The 20,267-nt window shown below is 35.6% G+C and overlaps 1 protein-coding gene across 1 annotated transcript in view; it reads right to left on the bottom strand.

The window, feature by feature from the left end:
* Nucleotides 1–14,540, bottom strand: part of LOC106707723 (neurogenic locus protein delta) — a 32,101-nt gene extending 17,561 nt beyond the window's left edge. The window contains exons 1-2 of the mRNA XM_014499134.2: nt 14,224–14,540; nt 4,972–5,271 (exon numbers count right to left, since the gene is read on the bottom strand). Of these exons, the coding sequence (XP_014354620.1) occupies nt 4,972–5,271; nt 14,224–14,271 (348 nt within the window). The 5' untranslated portion in view covers nt 14,272–14,540. The remainder of the gene's footprint in view (nt 1–4,971; nt 5,272–14,223) is intronic.
* Nucleotides 14,541–20,267: the final 5,727 nt, after the last annotated feature.

Below are 20,267 nucleotides of genomic sequence, written 5' to 3'. Positions count from 1 at the left end.
GAAGTGTACGCGATTTGTTTTTCTTTGCAAGTGTAATTATACGGCGCCTTTGATATGTTTACTTATGCCCGGTAGGAGTAGTTAAAATGTCAAAATGACCATAAACGAGTGGCCATTTGAGAAAGATGTGTTTTCTTAACGCTGGCTTTGGTAACATTTAGTTCGCCCCTTTTATTCATTTCTACTGTCAGACTCATGAGCTTATTTTCTTTATCTTCTCACTATGACTAATCGTTATTTACGATCTGCTCTCATTGGAACTGTTATTTTAGCGCCTCGAGTATACCCAAAGTAATAGGATTTTTTGTATGCTCCTTCATCTAGGCGAAGATGAAAGTCGGCTCGTTGAATAAACTCAGTTAATTGCCGTATAATTGTTTAAATTCGTAACTCGGAATCGGCATTCGCAACGGCGACAGTCTAAAGCATGCACTTCGAACTACTTTTACGTGGAATTTCATTTCGCTCTTTTTGTGCGTCTTTAATTGCCGTTCGTCGGAAAGGAGAGAGATAAAAGACTGTGTCGAGAGAACAGGATCGAGAGAGCATTCCGTAGCTTCATTGGATATTAAAAGAAGCGGATGTGGGGGTAAGTATTTTAAGAGGATCCCGTAGCGAGTGGATCCAGATAAAGGAAATTATTAAGAGCACTCTATACGATAAAAAGACAACGTAGACGGAAGTTTCCGAGACTATAGTTTATAAGCGAAGGATATCGCGTTACGGCGTGAAGTAAGAAGTCGATGATCCGTGCGAAGGAGCGCGCTTTTCGATTTTTAAACAATTATGTTATTCGCACGCTCGATGATGCAATACCGATCGTAAATATCGATGTGTTTTTTGGCGCGAAACGCGTGTGTAATGTTATTAATATTTTACTTTCGGCCTGTGTCATTTAGTGATAGATTTAAAAAGAAAACTCAGATGTATCTGCAGCCAGTTACTTTCTATTGGAGAAGCCGCTGGAGGGCGTAAGAACGGTGTTTCTCACGAGACAATGGATCGAAAACGGCAGCCGCCGCGTGCTTTACCGTACTATTGTTTTGAAAATCGAACGTGACGTCATTGAAACGTTAATTTCCTTGAAACTAACACTATGTTATACGCTTACTGTAACAGCCGATCTAGTGTTTGTTGTTGAGAAGACCGCTATGTAAACTAGACGCACCATATAATGCGGTAACATAAAATATTTATACCAATATACATATTGAGAAAGAACGTTGTAAGAAGAGATATAAAGAAGCATATAACCTTTTACGCATATTATTGATATCTTATTAGAGTAATCTTGGCATAATTACTTACTAGTGGTAATTCAGATGTACACTATGGTTTTACGACTTTCAAAGAGCAAATGGCCCTTTTAATTACGACAACGATTGCACCAAGCCAAGGATGGTCAACTTTCACGCCGAATATGTGGCTACATTTGGACCGTGAAGCGCTGACGAAACATGCAAAATAACCAACAATCTCTAGAATTAGTTACGCCGTTGCTTAGTCTACTTACGAAGACGCGCATTTCTTCACTGTTAAGATACGTTTACCTATTGTTTCTTAACCGAATCGTTTCATAATTCCAGTTTCGAGTTAACATATGAAAAAAAATATACAAAACTACGTACAAACGAGCACGATTTTTATTTGAATGTTCAGTCCAAAAATGTTAGCATCTTTAATTAAAACTTGTTAATAAATAAAAGGATGCAGATTATGAATATTCTATAATTGTACAAGCTTCCGTAGTGTTGACAGTTTAAAAAAAGGAGGTATCGAGTGGCAACATAACAAACATAACGTTTAAAGTCAAATAGCAATGCCCTCATGGTCGACGCTAATTTATACTTAAACGACCCGATCGACTTTATCGATGCGTTTAAAAGACCTGTATCGATTTTATATTGTTTTTGTTCTATATAAAGCTACCCGCATTAAATATAACACAGTTAGATTTAATTTTTATTTGTAAAAAGTACCAACAATCGTAAGGTAAACATAAAAAAAGACAGTTAATTATTACCGCTCGCCTTCGCTTTGTGAGCGTTATCATGTTTTTGTGAGACCGGGCGTCCCTACCTCGGCCGTAATCATTGTGGGAAAGTGACTTGCCAAAACACATAATGCCTACTACAAACCACCGGGATATCTCGCAATTAAAGGAGCCAATACAATAAAGGTTCTTTTTAACGTGTACTAGCATAATGCGTTAGTGCTAGGTGTTTTATAGCGTTGAGAGTTTGGAAATAAACAAAAGCTGTGAGTAAAATTTTACGTCATAAACAATCTATTTCAGTAACTATTGTCGATGAGACATGAATGTTTAGCCTATAAAATTGTACTTGTATGTCGGAATGCAAGTCGCCTGCTGTAAGGGCATATACTTTGACATTTAGCTGCGTCTCTTTCTTACATTATAGCGCGGGGCAGGTGTTTACATCTTTAAAAACGTTCAATTATGTGCGGTAGCATTTTTTCGCGTTAAAACATCGTAACGGTCCCGCTTTGGAATTCTGAATGAGTGCGTACATATTAGTAGGGTGAGTTCCCTCAGCTCGATGCATTTAATAACCCGCTGCGTTGCTCGTACAAACAAGCATAATTTGAGACCCGTCCCGCTATCGACGCGCTTATAATCCGGTCTCACCTCGACGATATCCGGACGGCTAACGGGCATCAGATGCCGAACACATTACAATATAAACTCGTGATTTACAAACACAAATTGTTTAAAAGTAAAATAAATGAATAAGCCGCCGACGCGAGCACACGAATACAAATGAGATTTCTTTTAGGAGTGAGCCATCTCTTTCTTTAAAGACTATATGATAAATCGTTTCTACGCGTCGTTAACCCTGCGCTGTTTTACTTGTAATTTCTCTTACAATGTTGTCAGTTATATTAATATCTGTATGACCTGTTATCGATGGGGTCGATCTCGATAATAAAATCGATTTATTTGATACAGTTCTGGTCGAACTGTTGCAGGCTTATTAGCCGTTAGAAACCCGAGTATCGATGGTGGAATCGTATTTCAAAATGTTGGTTATAAAAATCATAATAAAAACGAATCGCAAAATTAAATTTAAAGCGATGCAAGTAGTTTAAAAATAGAACAATGCGAATACGAACATTCAATGATTTGAATTTCGAAAATGGAACGCCGCGCGTCTTTTTCAAGCAAATCTCCGTTCACCTGCCGGCCGAGTCACGAAGGTAACGTACCTATTCTCTTGTACCAAAACATTACGCGGTTCCTATTTGACTAAACTATATGGTTCGTAAAACACGCGAGCATTGGCTTTATAACGGAAAGTATAGGAACAAATTATAGAAACCTGGATGAAACAAAAGCTCCACATATGTTAGACATCGAAAGAAATTGAACTGCCAAAGGGCATTAGCACATGGAATTTTAAAGCGTTCCAATCGAGTGAGATAAAACCCATATGGCGTAAATTCGACGTCGGACATTTGGAGCTTAACCTGTCACATCGGAAATTCGATAGACGGGGCTATTATTTCGCGTGGCTTTCGCTCGACTGGTCGTATGTCGCCCCGGGAATAGACAAACTGTATATGAATTTAAACAGGAAGTTTCAATTTAGCGCCAATTCATCTGTAATGATACTTGGCGGAAAGCGGACACGGGCGTCCATTTTGTTTGAAATGATAAAAAAAAAGTTTGATATATCGTTCTGTCCCTACTCCCTACCTGGCGTCGTACGGTACGCTATGCATGCTATGCATCTCCAGATGGTCGGTTGTGCAAGCCGGCCGAGCTTTAGTTGTTTGCTTAAATATTACAAGTCGGTACGACATTTGAAGAGAGCCGCTAAATAAAATACAAACAGTTCCAGTAAAGGCGCGTCCACACACGTTGCGGCGGTGTGCTGGAGAATTCACAGGGATCCAATTAAGATGGACGCCATCGTTGGGAAGCAGAATAGGTAAATAAATAACGTAATTACAATATCGAATCACGAGCGCGCACGACCTCGCCGTAATTGTCGGCAAAGATGAGAATGCCATTGTATTGAAGGTTAAGCTGTGTACACTTTTAATAACACCATTGCTTTTAAGAAGGATTAAAAACATATCATTAGCTAGTTTTTATGGGATATAAAATGAAATTTTTTGACCGAAAATCCTAGATCCTAGTACAACTTTTTAGTATTAAATCGGTATTTTATACAGCTCTTTGTTGGGCTAAGCAACCGAAAGTATGAAGAGTAAATGATTAAAAAAGCGGAAACTTTTTTCACTATTCAGTATGCGTCCGGGATAATTAAAAAAAATCTCTCAGAGTAAGCGCTCCCGGATATCCCTTATATAGGGAAATACTATACGCTACAATATGTTATTAAATACCGTTCAAATGACATGTGGATGAAATACGACTCACGCTTAACACGATTGGTGTAGACAGTAATAACAGAAAGTTCTAGGCTACAGGCGATTAATATTACAATTTATCCTAATTATTATTCAATTATTTATGACATTTGTTATCTTTTATTGATTTCTAGTACGGGAGAGATAAACCTATACTACGTTGATTATAGTAATTTGAACATCGGCAAAAATCGTTGCATTAATTTATTGCTTTTAATAGCTTCCTTTATTGGTCTATAAATTGAATGCATTTTTATTTATCAATTGTACATTAAACTAATATTAAATTTATAAATCATAAACAGAATTTACTACAAGATTTTTATTTAATTTATGCATATTATAGACAGCAAAGCAACGTAATGGAACACATAAAAAGTTAAAATTAATTTAAAAATCTTTTTTGCGGAACGTTAGCTTGGTTATGTTTTTAGCCGACTTCAAAAAGAAGGAGGTTATCAATTCGACTGAATTTTTTTTTTTTAAATATAGTTCTAACCATATTAGGTACAGACACTCTTTTTGTATAATTAATTAGAGCCTATTGTTAAATAATAAAAAATATAAGTTACTTACCGGCCACGTGAAATCGAAGGGGAAAACGATGGGATTGCTGAATCCCTCAACATTGAGATTCGGCACGTCCAGGGAGTTGCCTCCCAACACTGGCGTAGTGATGTCCCCGAAGGTGCACGGTGACGTAGTATCAATGTTAGCTTGGTATATCTTGAGGCACACTCGGAATTTAGTCCTGCACGGCGCCAAGCACGGCGCGTCACTATTCGAGGAACCATCACAGCACTGTCCACTACTTAACCTACCTAACGAGTTCGTAAAACTTTTTATCCTAAGCTCGAATGAACCAGATGACAGCACCTGGAAAGAAAAATGACAGGTTAGGTTTTTTTTTCATAAAAAAGGCAAAGGTTATGAATATGTCATAGCAGAAGTATGTGTTTGAAATATAAAAAAATATGACACAGAATAGTTAAATATTAGAAATTAAAAATAAGTGGTAAATTAAAATATTTTGATTTATTTTATCATAAATCAAAAGTCGACACAAAACTGTTAATATAGCTTTCAACGTAAGAGATTTAGACAACAAAATTATTTGCACAACTGGGCATATCGTCGTAACGGTTTCGTGTGACGTATAAAAATATGTCGCCTTAAATGTGGGGTAGTAGACCACGTGGGGTAATATCACCCCTAGCCAGAATTATGTTTCAAACGGACCAGTACTCGGGGCATTAGGGTGAAAATATATTATAGGTTAATAGACGATGAAGTTTTACTGTACGGGTTTGTATTTTACACTAAATTAATAATTATTATTACTACCCACATTAAAAAAATATATATTTTTTAAATGTTTCAAAGCTGGCAGATATTTATCGGTCAATTATGTTCACAAAATTTTGATACAAAATACGTTATTATATAATTCCTGAATTTTTTTATTTTTTTACTGGTCGAAACCCCCAGCGTTGTTTTAAACGATTTTGACGTTGGCACAGATAAAAAAGCAATATAACGTTGAAAGATAAGTAGATGACAACACAGTAGCTTAATGCCGGTTTTTTGTATTATATGAATAATAATAGCTAACAGTCGCCCTTTAGGGTAGTACAGCCCTTTTAATAATACGGAATGCGCAGTTGGCCGCGTTGCATGTGGTATGGAATAGTTTGAAATATTTTTAATATATGCCCATACAGTATTGATGGGCATTTTTTTATCCGCTTCATGCGAATGTACGGCATCGGAAGGAAGTTGTGGGCACCGAGTTGTAGACATTACCGGTTGTACAAGACACGTGAGGCCGCTGTCGTTAAAGCAAGAGTAAAAAATATATTGTTTCCTGTGAACTTTCTATTCAAATGATTTACTTTGGCTTTATTAAAAATTGCTTAAGTCCGCCAATTACGTGATGAAAAATTCGCCTTGCAGTATGGAGATTTTCATCATAAAGATCTTGATGTAAGTTTTGTGTTAACAAAGGAAAGTCAAAATTTCCCATAGCCAACAATAAGGACGCCGAGTTTCCCAAACCAGCGCAAACAAAAGAAAAATATAATGAACAATGATCCATTCAAAATGTGTTATCTAGCAAACAGACGGTAGGTCTGTAGATCCCTAATATAACCACCGTTTAAACAAAGACCCGCCTGAGAAAGACACCAGATTTCGGGCTCGACTTCCTGCCGGGTGACAGGGGGTCAGGATCCGTGGATTTCACATCTGAAAACGCAAAACATTCCCTGTCTCGTTCTAATGATGTTGTACAGAACAGGACGGAGTATTTTCACACATCCACGTGGTTCGACGCCAGGTAGGAGCGGAAACAAAAAAATGGCTCCAAAAAACATACCAACACTCTAAACATCCCTTTTTTTCGAAACAAGTTGATGGATTGTTTATAATAGCACAGTAGTAGCTCGGAATTTGATAAACTGTGGTTAATCCCATTACAATTAAAATGTTAAATTCAAATTTGGAAGTCTTTCCGATTCTGTCAACGAGATTGGCCGTAAAAAAAAGTTGTATAAAAAAGGCAAAGGCCGTACGTGGTGGAGCGCCTCGCCTCAGGCCAGCCACAAATTAACAATTAAATAATACTTACCAACTACTGGATAAGAAATATTATAGTGTCTTCAGGCATTTTAACGCGATGACTGTCTGATTGACGTTTAAAAATATCTTTTTAAAAGGTTCTAATCTTTGTTTATGGCCGTATGTAGGTTGCCTATAATTATGAATAAAACATATGGAATATAGTTTTGTTTGTTATAACGTATGTTTAAAAATGCCACATTCTCTTTATTAACGTTATCACAACTCTTATGAGAATTAATTGAATCTTGTTCCAAGTTTATAAACACTCATGGAGTTAGATTGTCAGCCATTTATAACATGGAAAATTGAATCTTTGGTTCTTTAACGAACATGTTTTTTTTTAATTGTTGTGATTAATCTCGCTGTGTGTATTTTAACAAATTAAAACGAATTCTTATATGTAATTTATTTAAAATCTTAAACATTAAATATAATCGATACAAATCTGCAAAGATATATAATTTATGGTTTAAAAAATGTAATATCAATAAACTTACGTAGTAATTACGATACTAGTGCACTATAAAAGAATATATCCTGCTTTACTTCTCCGTAATGTAGCTTCCTTGTGTTGAAAGAATTATTAAAATTGTTTCAGTAGTTTCAAAGCTCAGCTATTAGATACAAATACATATTTCATCCGAACAACAATAGTTTACATTGAAGTTTACAGAAGGCAAATTTAAACCTCTTTCCGCAGGAGATTTTAAATGTATATTAATTGTTCATATTTATAAATAACTATTACTGTACTAAAATACGTAAAACCAGCGCTCTGTAATCTCCAGATGAACGGTCTTAGTTGATTTCGAGTACCTAATCGACGTTCTCGTAATACCGTCTCTCCTGACTTATCGTTTTACATCAATTTCTATGGTTATAATTGCCGCGCAATATGCCCACGATCTCGCGCACCGATATTTTATACAAAATTGCCGTGTCAAAATGATTTATCTTAAAAAAAAAGCGGAATGTTATTGCCCTTACTGAATTCACCTTTAGACACGAAATTTAAGTTTATGCTTCTAACATAAGGCAAAGGACATCTACGATACAGCCACTCTGAAATAAATATTATAATTTTATATATTTTAAACATGCAAAGATAGATTCTTTGTGTCTCTTTTGATTTTTTTTTATAAAAATAGACAAAATGAATGATACCCAGTTATGGTGTTTATAAAGAGGCATTGTACAAGTGAGGCAACAGAGTACACTCGTTCGAGTCAGGTTAAGCGCAGTCTAAAAATAGTTGAAATAATGAAACACGGGGGAATGTTTTTCATCTCGGCTGGTTATACACACGCGAAATGTGTTAAAATAAACATCGAAACACAGGTCTTTTAATAGCGCGACGATGTGGCCACTGCACAAAATTCGCAATTGGAAATTTAATTTTGGAACAGCTCGATATGGTCTCTTTTTATACGTTGCTTTTTTTTAACCGCCATTCATACACATGTTATGAAAACATACCGTTTATAATTAGATATTGAACTGAAGACAGTACGACAGTAAAATACTGATACGAATCCTGCTTTAGAAAAGTCCTGAATTACGTAAAACTATAAAAGTAAGCAACTTAACCTTCAATGTTCTATGAAAAAAAAAACACAATAAGTTATTTGTGCAAAAAGTATGCCATTGATAAATCAGCTGTAATTGATTACCTTTGACTTTTGACAATAAAAAAAATACGGTAAAAGTAAACGCAGGGATGTTTGCAACAATGAGGGTACAGTTTCAAAGAACTTTCCGCTTTATAAAAGGACACACGTCTTGAAGCTAACAAAACAATTTCAAAGATCGACTTTCGCGCGACTTTTGTCGCAATCTCTTTGTCCGTTCCGTTAATTCCGTTTGCAGCTGGCATTGCATGGAACGTAGGATTCCAAAGATTTTTTTTAAAGCAACTGACAAAGCAAACGGCTCACCTTATGTTAAATTATTGCCGGGAAAACCAAAACAAATGCTTAAAGTTTTTAACATGGTTCAAGATTTTGATGGTAATTGCACAGCATGGATTTACACTGACAATTTAAAACAAAACGGGAATCGTGTGTCGTAATTGGCGACGTAGGACGCTGGGAACGTATAAGGAAAGCGCATAATAAGGTATTTTGCGGTTGTTTAGACATTGCGCAAGCGGTTTGGGATCTTGAGCGTTGGTGTTCGCTAACTTACAATGGTATAGAACCGTTGTACTTTACCATTGCATCAAAATATCACAAGGACATTATAATACAACATGAACTTAATAGATAAACAAATGCAAAGAATTTTCTATTAGAAAATTTTATAACAAAAATAAAAACTACATACGCAAGCGAAAAAGAAACAAAAAAAATTTTTATTACTAAATACATTCATCAATACATTCCATCCATACATTTTGCACCAGTCGTATTATAAGACGGGGTGTAACGTTTTTTTCACATAAAACAACATTAGAGAAATGTAATATTGGGAAACAAATTCAATAGAACTGGCAATCATGCTCCGCTATATCTTTTGATATCACGGCACACTAAAGCACTCTATACCTATTAGGTTGAAAATCGCTTGAAAGCTTCCATGAATTTATTCGCAAAATCAATTGATGAACAACAGGTTATTTTAGTAAATTGATCATTAAATTTGAACCTACTCGATTGAGTAATACACAATCGTTGCAGAAGGTTTTAATTATTTTTACTTGTCTAAATAACACCTACGCTTTACAATCAGTCTTCATAGTAAAGGATTTACGCATTCATATCTGTCGACAGATGGCCTTAACTCACTACCCACAGACGCGCAACTCATCTTTATGCTTTGCCCTGGCAATATTGTGCAATATTCATACTCTTGCTGGCACATTTACCCGATAGGGAATTTAATAATTTGCCTGCTGGCAACACTGAACAAGCATAGACAAGAAATATCTTTAAAAAACTTTTTAACTATAAATTTTTTACATAAAAATGAAATATTTAAATTCAAATATCGAACACTAAATAATCTGAGATTCTTTTTACGCAAATGAAATTCGTTAATTACTGTGTTTCTTGATAATTGTCACAAAAAAATGACACAAGACAATGTTTACGTTGATAAATAATGCATTGACTTTGGTTTGTATCCTGTCTGGCGACATAACGTAATCTGATCAATTATCCAGGCGGCCATGATTCTTTTTGTCCACAAGTATTGGGAATCGATTAGTCTTTCGTATTCGCAGTAACAAATGTATGAATTCGAACGAACGATTAAAGAAAATTGAGATCGTCTGCACCATCACAAAGGCCGTCTATTAGACATAATGGATTCATCATTTGTCAATTAAGATGAAAGGCGTGAGACGAAGACTCGGGAGCGACTCATTAAATTAAGAACGCTCAAGCTTTTGTACACTACAAAATGATTATTTATGTTCTATTATTTTTTTCATTAAATTAATTTATCAGAAATCCAGCAAGACATTTAATGGAAATTAAGCTCGTATTAATTATATTTATTCGTGTGTTGAAAGTCACGTTATTTTAACTTTTATAGAAATTTTATATTACTGCGTTTTCATTTCCAATACTGGATTTAAAATTGTATTGTGTTAGTGTCCTTTGAAGTTTCACAACCAATAGTGTAATATGAATTAAAGTTAGTGTGTACTAGCCCTTATAGAGGTCTATATGCAATCATATATTAAAGCACGGGTGTATTATACGCGGAGGAGTTTCGATTCACAAATGGCCCATTACACATTCAGACAATAAGCCCAAACCTTATTTTCACATAGTTAAGAAGTTAAAAACCTGACGATTATACGGATTTCGTATGCCGTTCACATAATTGAGTCCGTTCTCAGCGACGGACAATAGATGAAATTATAACAGAGTTAAATCGTTTCACATACATACTTAAATTATTGCAACCGACATGACATACGACAATTAATTTTATTGTACCGTTGTGGAAACTAAAAAAATGGACAGCCAAAGTGGCTTTCGGTCCGATCTCGAAATAGCTCGAGAAACGTCAAAAAAAACCAGTTATTAGCGAAATTGTACACAAATTAAACGTGACTAAACGGTATATTTTACTTACTGCAACGATGTTTTCACACACACACATGACACAGTTAAAAAATACACATTTTTCTTGGTTCATGTGAAAAAAATTGACTGGATGAAACATATCAATTATAATCATTGCTCTAAATATTTTAAAATTTCATTATTTTTTAATTAAAACGATCGTACTGATAATGAAATTCGATTTTTTTTTAAATTTTAAATCATCGTGAAGTCAATTATAATTGGTGTGTTGCAGGTAAATTACTAAAACAAGCAGATGTTGTTGAGTTTTACGAATTGCCATTAACTTTACACCTGCCGATATGTCAGCGTGTACCAACCGGCTAATGTATATAAAAAAATGTAAGCAACTGCTATTAATGTACGACTAAATGGAATCTTTTTAATGTAATTGATAAATAAATACGTTAATGAGACCTTAAAATCGGAATGAAATTGTCAATGTATTTACCGTGAGTTTCGGAGAACAAAATATCCGTTTTAAAACATATTATTGTCTCTGTTTTGTCAAAGACAATGACAGGGATGACGATATGTTTCGTACAGAGATTTTGATCTCAAAAGACCATCAGATTTATAATATAAACGCATACCGATACGTCATATTACTACCAAGTTAAGATCATCAAAGACATAATTGTCAATCACATGTTGCTACATCGTACACGATTACTATCAATACATGAACATATTTTGATAGTTATTCCTTACAGATATGCAATATGTAAGGCAAATCGTAGGTACAGTCATGCGTTTAATAGCTTATATCACTTGTAACGATTGGATTAAGGTTTAAAAGAGATAACATTTTTATGTGCGTGTCTGTACGATTGCTATGACAAGCCTGTCCCAGATATGCGACGGCGATAGGCGCCGTAGAAACAATCTCGATATTAAATACAGTAATGTCGCAAACCTATAAAAATACTAGACGTCCATTTAAGTATCGAGGTGGTTCTTGAGAACTGACTTGTGGAGCTGTATTTCTTTGCACAACTGACATTTTATTATTAAAAAACTAAAGATTATTTAATAATAATATGTCATCTAAAAGCCTTGACTCCTGGGTTTATGAGTCGCAGCTCAAGTGACCTTTACTAAACCAACAGATAATAAAACTAGACTATTTTGGCCGTGGTGGTAATCTACATCTAAATTCTATTAAAATAAATATAAAAACACAAAACTCCCGCTGGTTTATTATAATTCTAAATTGGATATTATTTCTCTGTGGTTTTGGATTGACGTGTTTCCTTCGCCACTTCCGATTACGCGATCACGCGATAACTTGAGTGCGTAAGGCGAAAAAAAAAACAAAAGCTCAAAGTAATTCCTGCGGATGTGTTCTTCATAAATAGATGGACAATTACATCAAAGAGTGCCCCTTCCTCCGGGGGCAAGACAAACCAGTCCACATCCAATCTCGCTTCTTTTCTATAAAACAACGATACTTCATTCATAATGTATTATGGCGCCTTGGATCCACAAATACACGCACACATACCCACTATATCTTTACAATTCTAATGCAACCACACATATATACAACTGCGCTTCGAGTAAAGAAAAATAAAAGAATAAATTTCTAAAAAAATAGAAAATTTTAATTTTTTCAGAAAAAAACACTCGAATACAATTAAAATTAATCTACAAGTCAGACAATATCCACGGAACGTAACCTGTTATTCATAAATTGTATTTAATTCGATCTCGGACAGTCTCGACGGCACAGATAAAAAAAAATGATAATCTACAATGAGAAGTGCACTAAAATCACACGGATCGAACCGAGATAGTCTACCAACCGGTTACACACACACGGCTAGTTAATAACATATAAGTAACAAACTATAATTGTATTTAATAATAACGGTATACTGTGGTTCGTAATAAAAGTAGTCGGTTCAAAGCGAGTAGTTGTTTGGGGCCCATCGTCGCAAATTAATGACGAATGTTAAGTAGGTACGATGCGGGTGAAAAATAATCGACTACAAAGATAATCGATTTTTCTAGTTGTCTTATTATTACCTTTTTCCTATGTAATAGAATGATATAATCGATTTTGGAAAGTATCAAGATATAAATTGAAGCGTAGATGATTCACAGAACGTGTTTCTTAGTCGCTGTGAGATTGTGTATAAATAAACAAATAGCGTTTCCGTGTGCCTATGAAATGGTCGTGTTAATTTAGCGTTAAGTCATAAATTATAGTAAGAGCTTGAAAGTTTTCTTAATTAAATTTCATTAGAAGAGGCGAGGAAACTTCAAAGTTTTGTTATTTGGTTACATTTTAAATCCTAGTCACTAGGTTATAATTATAAATAGGTATTTTTCATTACTAAAAGATATGAAATAATTGTAACTTAAGGAGAATCACATCCCTTTTAATGAAACAGTCAACCTTGACCGAGTCGTAGGACGATGACCTCCAACAACAAATTTGGGTTTTATAACATCTTTGTTACCTATCACTATCACAACCACATTTGTTTATAGGTTTAATTTACATTCAATGACTTTTTACGATCTTTAAGAAAATTTATATCAAAATGCAAATAGCTTGTAAATAAAAGTAAATTACGTAGGTTGTGCAAACTAGATCGAACTACTAACCCTGCCCGAAATATAACGCGTCGGGATGGAGTCGGCTCGTCTCAAAGTTATTCCTGTCTATGTATGCGGATTACTCCTTTTGGAGACAGACTTCATCGCAAAGCCTTGGAATGCATCTAATTTTAAACGAAGAGTCTCGCGACCCAGCTGACCCCGCGCTCCGGTCGTATTAAAACCTGAACTTTCTTAATAACTATGCACAGTTCACAATGTTTGCTCTTCGCTCGGCATCGGAATAGAATAAGGCAAACGTATCGAGCACACGCCGGCGCCCGCGGCTTGGCCCGGTCACGACTCCGGCTGCGAGCTAGACCCTCGCCCTCGCTCCCGACTATCCAGGACGATCTAGGATCCGCGCGCCGGACTCGGCACACTCGTGGGAAAGTGACGGTCGTGCCGACGGAATGGCCTCGAGCCCGCGGCCACCGACTCGACGCGTTCGATTCGCGAACCGAACGAAGCCCATTTCGTTGTGAAACGTAAACAAACGGGGATTCGCGGTTTTTGATATCGGTATCAGTACCTGGGGCAGAAACCCTAGCAGGGCGACGAGCACCGCGGGGGCGCGCATAGTGGCGCGTCCGGGCTAGCGGCGCCGGAGCATATACGTCGGGACAGAATCCCGTCAGCACTCGAAGGAGAGGAATCCGCAGTAATCCATCACTCGCACACGTATCGCACTGAGCGTTTCACTGTAAGTCACACAGCACAAATATCGAGATGTCACCGGTCGTGCTCATCGACTACGGGAACCGGTCGCGAGGTATCGTGCACTACGTTCGAAACGCGCGCGTCGCGTGCGGCCGGCGTGTAGCAGCCGTAGTGACGTGTAGTCGCGGCGGTGCGTGACGGCGAACTGAGGGCGGGTGGCGGCCGCGGTGCGGACGGCGCACCTGGCGGCCGCGCGCGGGCCGAGAGATGGCGCTGCGCGGCGCATCTGTCGGCCGCCGCGTCCCGCCCCTCGCGCGCCGCGCACTCCCCCCGCCCTCCGTGTCGGGCGCCCGACCAGAAAATACACGGAAAACAGCCGTCCGTCTTCTGGCTGAATGTCGCGAACACGTGCCCGCACCATAATGCCCATGTAAAAACTTACAAGATTCGAGCGCTATGCGGTTTCTTTACAAGTATGTTGTGTGTGCCGCTAACATGTTGTTATTGTAACCTTACAACAACAGTTGCACTTAATAATAATTATTTTGACTGTAGCTTCCAATGGATACAAGATACGATTTATTCGTAGCGATTTAGTTCTGTTCTCGAACTCTACTTTTGGTCCTTATTTATATTTTACAAGTAACTTTTAAAAGTAACTATTTATTATTACTCAACTGTTATTTAAAGTATATTTTTTTGAATATAACTTTGGTCAGTGTTTTTGGGATCGCGTGATAAGGGTCCATTCACATATGCAAATTGAATCTGCACAATTATTACTGGCAGCTGCTGGCAGTGGTCGTCTTTCGATAAGCGTTGGCAAGTGATAAACATATTCATGAGAGAGCTTCCGGAGCGCCCTAAGCCCGGGATGTTCTCGAATTATTGTAATAACACACCCTTAGGTAATATAAACTGAGGTAGCTAATTATTCAGATTAAATATATAATATAATTATGTATTTTATTGTGAATTTAAAAATAAAAGTTACCCTTTCCGGTGTTTATAGACCGACAAAGTTATCTGAGCCGGTTGGCATTAGTTAAACTAGATTAGGATAACTGACATTAACGCTTCCCTGTCATTGTCAAAAAAGTGTCACACGATCCTTGTCATACTGTCTTGTCATGTTTTTTTCTCTTATGTCAATCTTATGCCTATATAGGTTTTACACATTTTCTGACAGAACTGACCGCGATAGCAGCGCCTCTTACCAGATAAGATTGTGGCACTAAATTCTTAAATATATGAGATTGTAAGATGGTAAGATTCGGTCAAATTGAATTCGACCAAAATACGTTGGCGTATTGTAATTTAATATTACTAGTTGATTTCGAGAAAAAATCTAAGAACAAACGTTTAGAGTTCGTTCACATTCATGTAATAGTTTTTATATTACGTGTAATATTTGTATACGTGTATATTTACAGCACTTAAATCTAGACTTGTCTACGTGATGAAGTCGCCATTTTGGTCGTAAAGTTATACGAGTTTCTTTTTTGTGTACTGTGCCAACGGGTCAACTAGTGTGCACTACACCTAAGCGGTCGGCATAGTTTTATTGGTCGTTAGGACCACGCCTATTGTAGGTACGACGCGCGGACCTAGTGCCATCATCTCGATTTTATACATAAATAGAATTTTATCCCTGGATTTGATTATACCGAAAGTGAAGAATATCTTATTATACGTATAATATAGCTGTGTTTATTTTCATTAATGAAATCTTAATTTGACATATATATAAAAAAATATGCATAATAATTGTAGCGTAAAATAACAACAGAAAATTTTGTACCTTTTAACATTGAAGACCGAGAAATCTTTTAGTCTTTTCGTTGGTATTTCTGGTAATTTTGGGATTCATTCGATATGAGATAAATTTACCTCGAGGCGTGCAATTTTGAAAAAGTCGATACAAATGTTTCGACACTGGTGTGGTACCATAATCTATAATTCTTTGTTAAATAACAGTGGAAGATATGCCAGATGTTTTCTATTTTAATCATTTACTAGCTCAATATACTAAGTCCGCTTTCTTGTCTATTGCTTTGTTTTAAAGAGAAATTTCAGTAAAAAAACGCAACATCTGTTTCGGCTTTGCACGGTTAATACCAAATTCTGAGAGTATTGAAATGCCTTCGTTATATACCGTAGTATAAAGACACCTTATAATGTTACGTTGGGTTCAGACTGCCTTAACACATAGACATCCCTGTCATACTCTTTGAATACTCAAAGATATTATTAGGTTAATACAAGTGTAACGGCAATCGAAATCAACAGTGAAACAACCTTATTTTGTCTCGGAAAAGGAGGCCCTACTATCGCGGTTAGTTCTGTCAGATAATATGTAAAACCTAAATATGTAGGGACAGAAAAGGGCATAAATAAAAAAAAACATGAGAAGACAGTTACAGTACAAGAATCTTTGACTTTTTTTACTTTGACATTGACAGAGGGCACTAGTGAGCTAATATAATTTAGTTTGACTTATGCCCACCGGTTCTGATGACTTTGTCGTTCTTAATCAGATGTATTGAATATAATAAAATTTCATATATTTTTTTAATAAAACATTGTTATTGAAACATCATAAGGGCAGACATACACGGGCAGCCTCAAGTCATCGATAACAACAGCTTCAAGCGGACAGCGTTGATGTTCATATCACAGTTTGTAGTCGCAAAAGAGTCTGACGATCCGTGTATGACCGGTCTAATATCTACAAAAAAGACGAAACACGTTTAAAAATCGCACCTTAAGTACTGAATTAATACTTTAACTAGATGTTACAAATCAAATGTGTTAAAAAAAAACTTAGTAATGTACCAAACCAGAGGTCAAACTCCTTATGTCGATAAGCTGGTACACGCAACTTAATTATATTTCTGATAGTTATCAATTTCTAAGTATAAATTATATTTAATGAACAAATTCTATACAAATTAAACAGAAATAACGTATTGTATGACCTCGGATCAAAGGACTTTTCATTATAAACTCAGTTAACGATTGTTTAGTGAAGAGAACTTTAGGATAATCACGGCAATTCGCATCTGCATTAACTTTCCAGAGTTTTCAGAATATCTAAGGCTTCAACTATGAGTTAGTAATATGATGTGTATGTATAAAATAATATTAGATATAAATAAAATAACCATTTCCAACGACTTCGTGCGCGTGGAGTTGAAAACTTTGTATAGAGATCCATTATCGGTGTCCACTACCAAAAACAATTGAACAAAAACATAAAACTGTCCCTTTTATTCTTCTTGATAAAACTGAGATAATGATATTAAAATTCCTTTAATTATTTTTGCCAAAATACATTGCGACTCCGACCGCGCGGAATAAAAATAGAAAACGGGGTAAAAATTATCCTATGTCCGTTTCCTGGTTCTAAGCTACCTGCCCACCAATTTTCAGTTAAATCGATTCAGCCGTTCTTGAGTTATAAATAGTGTAACTAACACGACTTTCTTTTATATATATAAAGATAACTGCAGTCCAAATAGAGTAATGGAAACTTATTGTAACACAAGTTTCAAATTTCAATTATGAATTCTCTAATAAGAATTTTAGTATATACGTGTATTCGACGGACATTTCTTATTAGCTTTGTATTCCGTCGGTCGGCAACAGTGTAGGAATGCAACGAATTTCATACGGCCTCCGCTATGTCGGTTAAGGATACGATTTTCGGCAATCACATTGTTCATTTTAAATTTAATACGATAATGTGCACTTTAAAATGAAATCGTTGTAACTTTATCCACTTATAACTGAGGATTTGGATTGTTGAAACATTTGTGTAAAGTTGTTGTCTCTTTTATTCTCTATGAATAAAACAGAGACACGTCTCAGTAAAAGTGTCACGATAAACATGGTAAGATTTTCATACAGTTTTGGAGTTGTACATTGTCTCTTTAATTAATATCGACATAACTAACCTCTTTATGACTTTTTGTTAATTAAAAATTAAAGGAACATAAAATATTTCGGTTATTTCGTAATATGAATTCGTATTGCATGTGTCTGGTATTACAAAAATTTGTAATGTTTGTTCAATTTTATTGACGAAATCTTACCGTAAATTTCCACTCCTTGTCGTAATTTTTCATGAACGCTTGTACAAAAACATGGCGGATGTCCATAGGCGTCGATGAACCCTACTCGTTTGCTTACATCTCGTATTCAAAAAAAAAATGTGTCCTAATAGAATTTTCAAAGATAATTATAATGTTGACAATATGTTTTGTATGTGCTTTGGGCGTGAAAACGCACAGTAATGACAAAAAGATAAAAACAAATATAACAAACTGGCCGATGTTTGAGCGAACGAGTATAATTTGGGTATAGCAGCGATAGAGCACTTACTTTTGTGTTCATGATTATGTCTATTGTTAAGGATCGATTAAAAGTTTCGGTCGTTATTGATTTCTTAGTTTCTTATGCAATTTAAGGCAAAATATTCTTTACTTAATAAACACTAGCGCAGAATTATTGAATATAAAATTAATTATATTGTTTTATTTATTAGAGTAAAATATCGGAACTTGTTAATGTCTGTATTTCGTTAAAATTTTTTCGATGAGTCCTACTTTTTAAAAATAAAAATTACATCCATTAAATATGGATTTAATTATTGCTAAAAATAACTCGAAGGTTACAATATTTATACACATATATTTTGCAAAAGAAGGTATCCCCCTCTCCATATATAGTTTTAAAGTTGCTACTTTTGGATATTATTGCAAAGTAAATAAGCCTCGTCCTTATTTATTAAAAGTTGTTTTTTATAATATATCGATGTATTAAAAATACGACGGGTTTAAGTGAGAATTGCAAAATATGTTCGAAAATTTGTTACCAATTAGTAAATACATAATTCATATCTGTGACTCTGATATACGTCACAAAATTGAACTGTAATTCATTGGACATTATCATCATTATTATTAAGTAGTATTAAGTGAGTTTAATTTCTATTATTCAAAGTAGAACTGACCGTCTTATAAATACATATATTAAAATACATACATATTCGTGTAGCAAAAATTTCAAGAGTTAGGAGCTAGGACATCTAAAGCTTAATCTAACCTTACTAAACATTTTATCATGTCTTATAAGGGGATTAAGTGAGAACTAAAGTTTCGGTCACAATCTGATCACGCAAATCCGTATAAAAACTGATAATCAAAGGAATGCGCTGAAATATGTAACTGTAACTTCGGAATGAAATAAAATAAGGTCAATACTCAATAAAATCATTGACTTACTTAACGCTATTAAATCAATTAAAATAATCATTTAAGTTTATTATCTTTAAAAAAAAAAACTGAAACGATGCATCGCGTGGCTTGCAACAATAGAATCAATTACATTGAACAAAGCATCAGGCACACCCTCGACCACACCCGAAGCGTCGCTTCCTTACTAATGCCCCTGACACACTGCCACTTCAGCCCGCCTCGCGGAGCTCGTTAGAACATTGTGTGCGCAAACATTTTTAATGAGACTCCATTGTTCGTGTCATCATAGTTCTGCGGGATTTAATTATTCAGACGGTCAGGTCTGGATATAGCAGCTCAACTAACTGGAGTGCTAAGCTCTGATGTACTGCGAATAATAAATCCACGACTGCATTACTACGTGCTCCTAAACGACATACTTGTTTACCCTGGGTTTCTAAAACCTCCGTTTAAAACATATTATCATTTCAGTTTTGTCAAAGATAATGACAGGTTGACGATATTTTTGATACAAAGATTTTGGTCTCAGAAAGCAACAGTTCATCATTGAAACAAATCCTTAGGTTGTGTCATAGAATTCGTGAAATTCTGAATTTAAAATGATGTTAAATTAAAAAAAAAAACTCAAAATTGACGACTGATTCAGTATAAAAATCTA

The sequence above is a fragment of the Papilio machaon genome, chromosome 18 (genome assembly GCF_912999745.1).
Source record: "Papilio machaon chromosome 18, ilPapMach1.1, whole genome shotgun sequence".
Lineage (NCBI taxonomy): Eukaryota > Metazoa > Arthropoda > Insecta > Lepidoptera > Papilionidae > Papilio > Papilio machaon.
The sequence above is the reverse complement of the archived record's forward strand: the minus strand, read 5'-3'. Positions and strand labels throughout refer to the sequence as shown.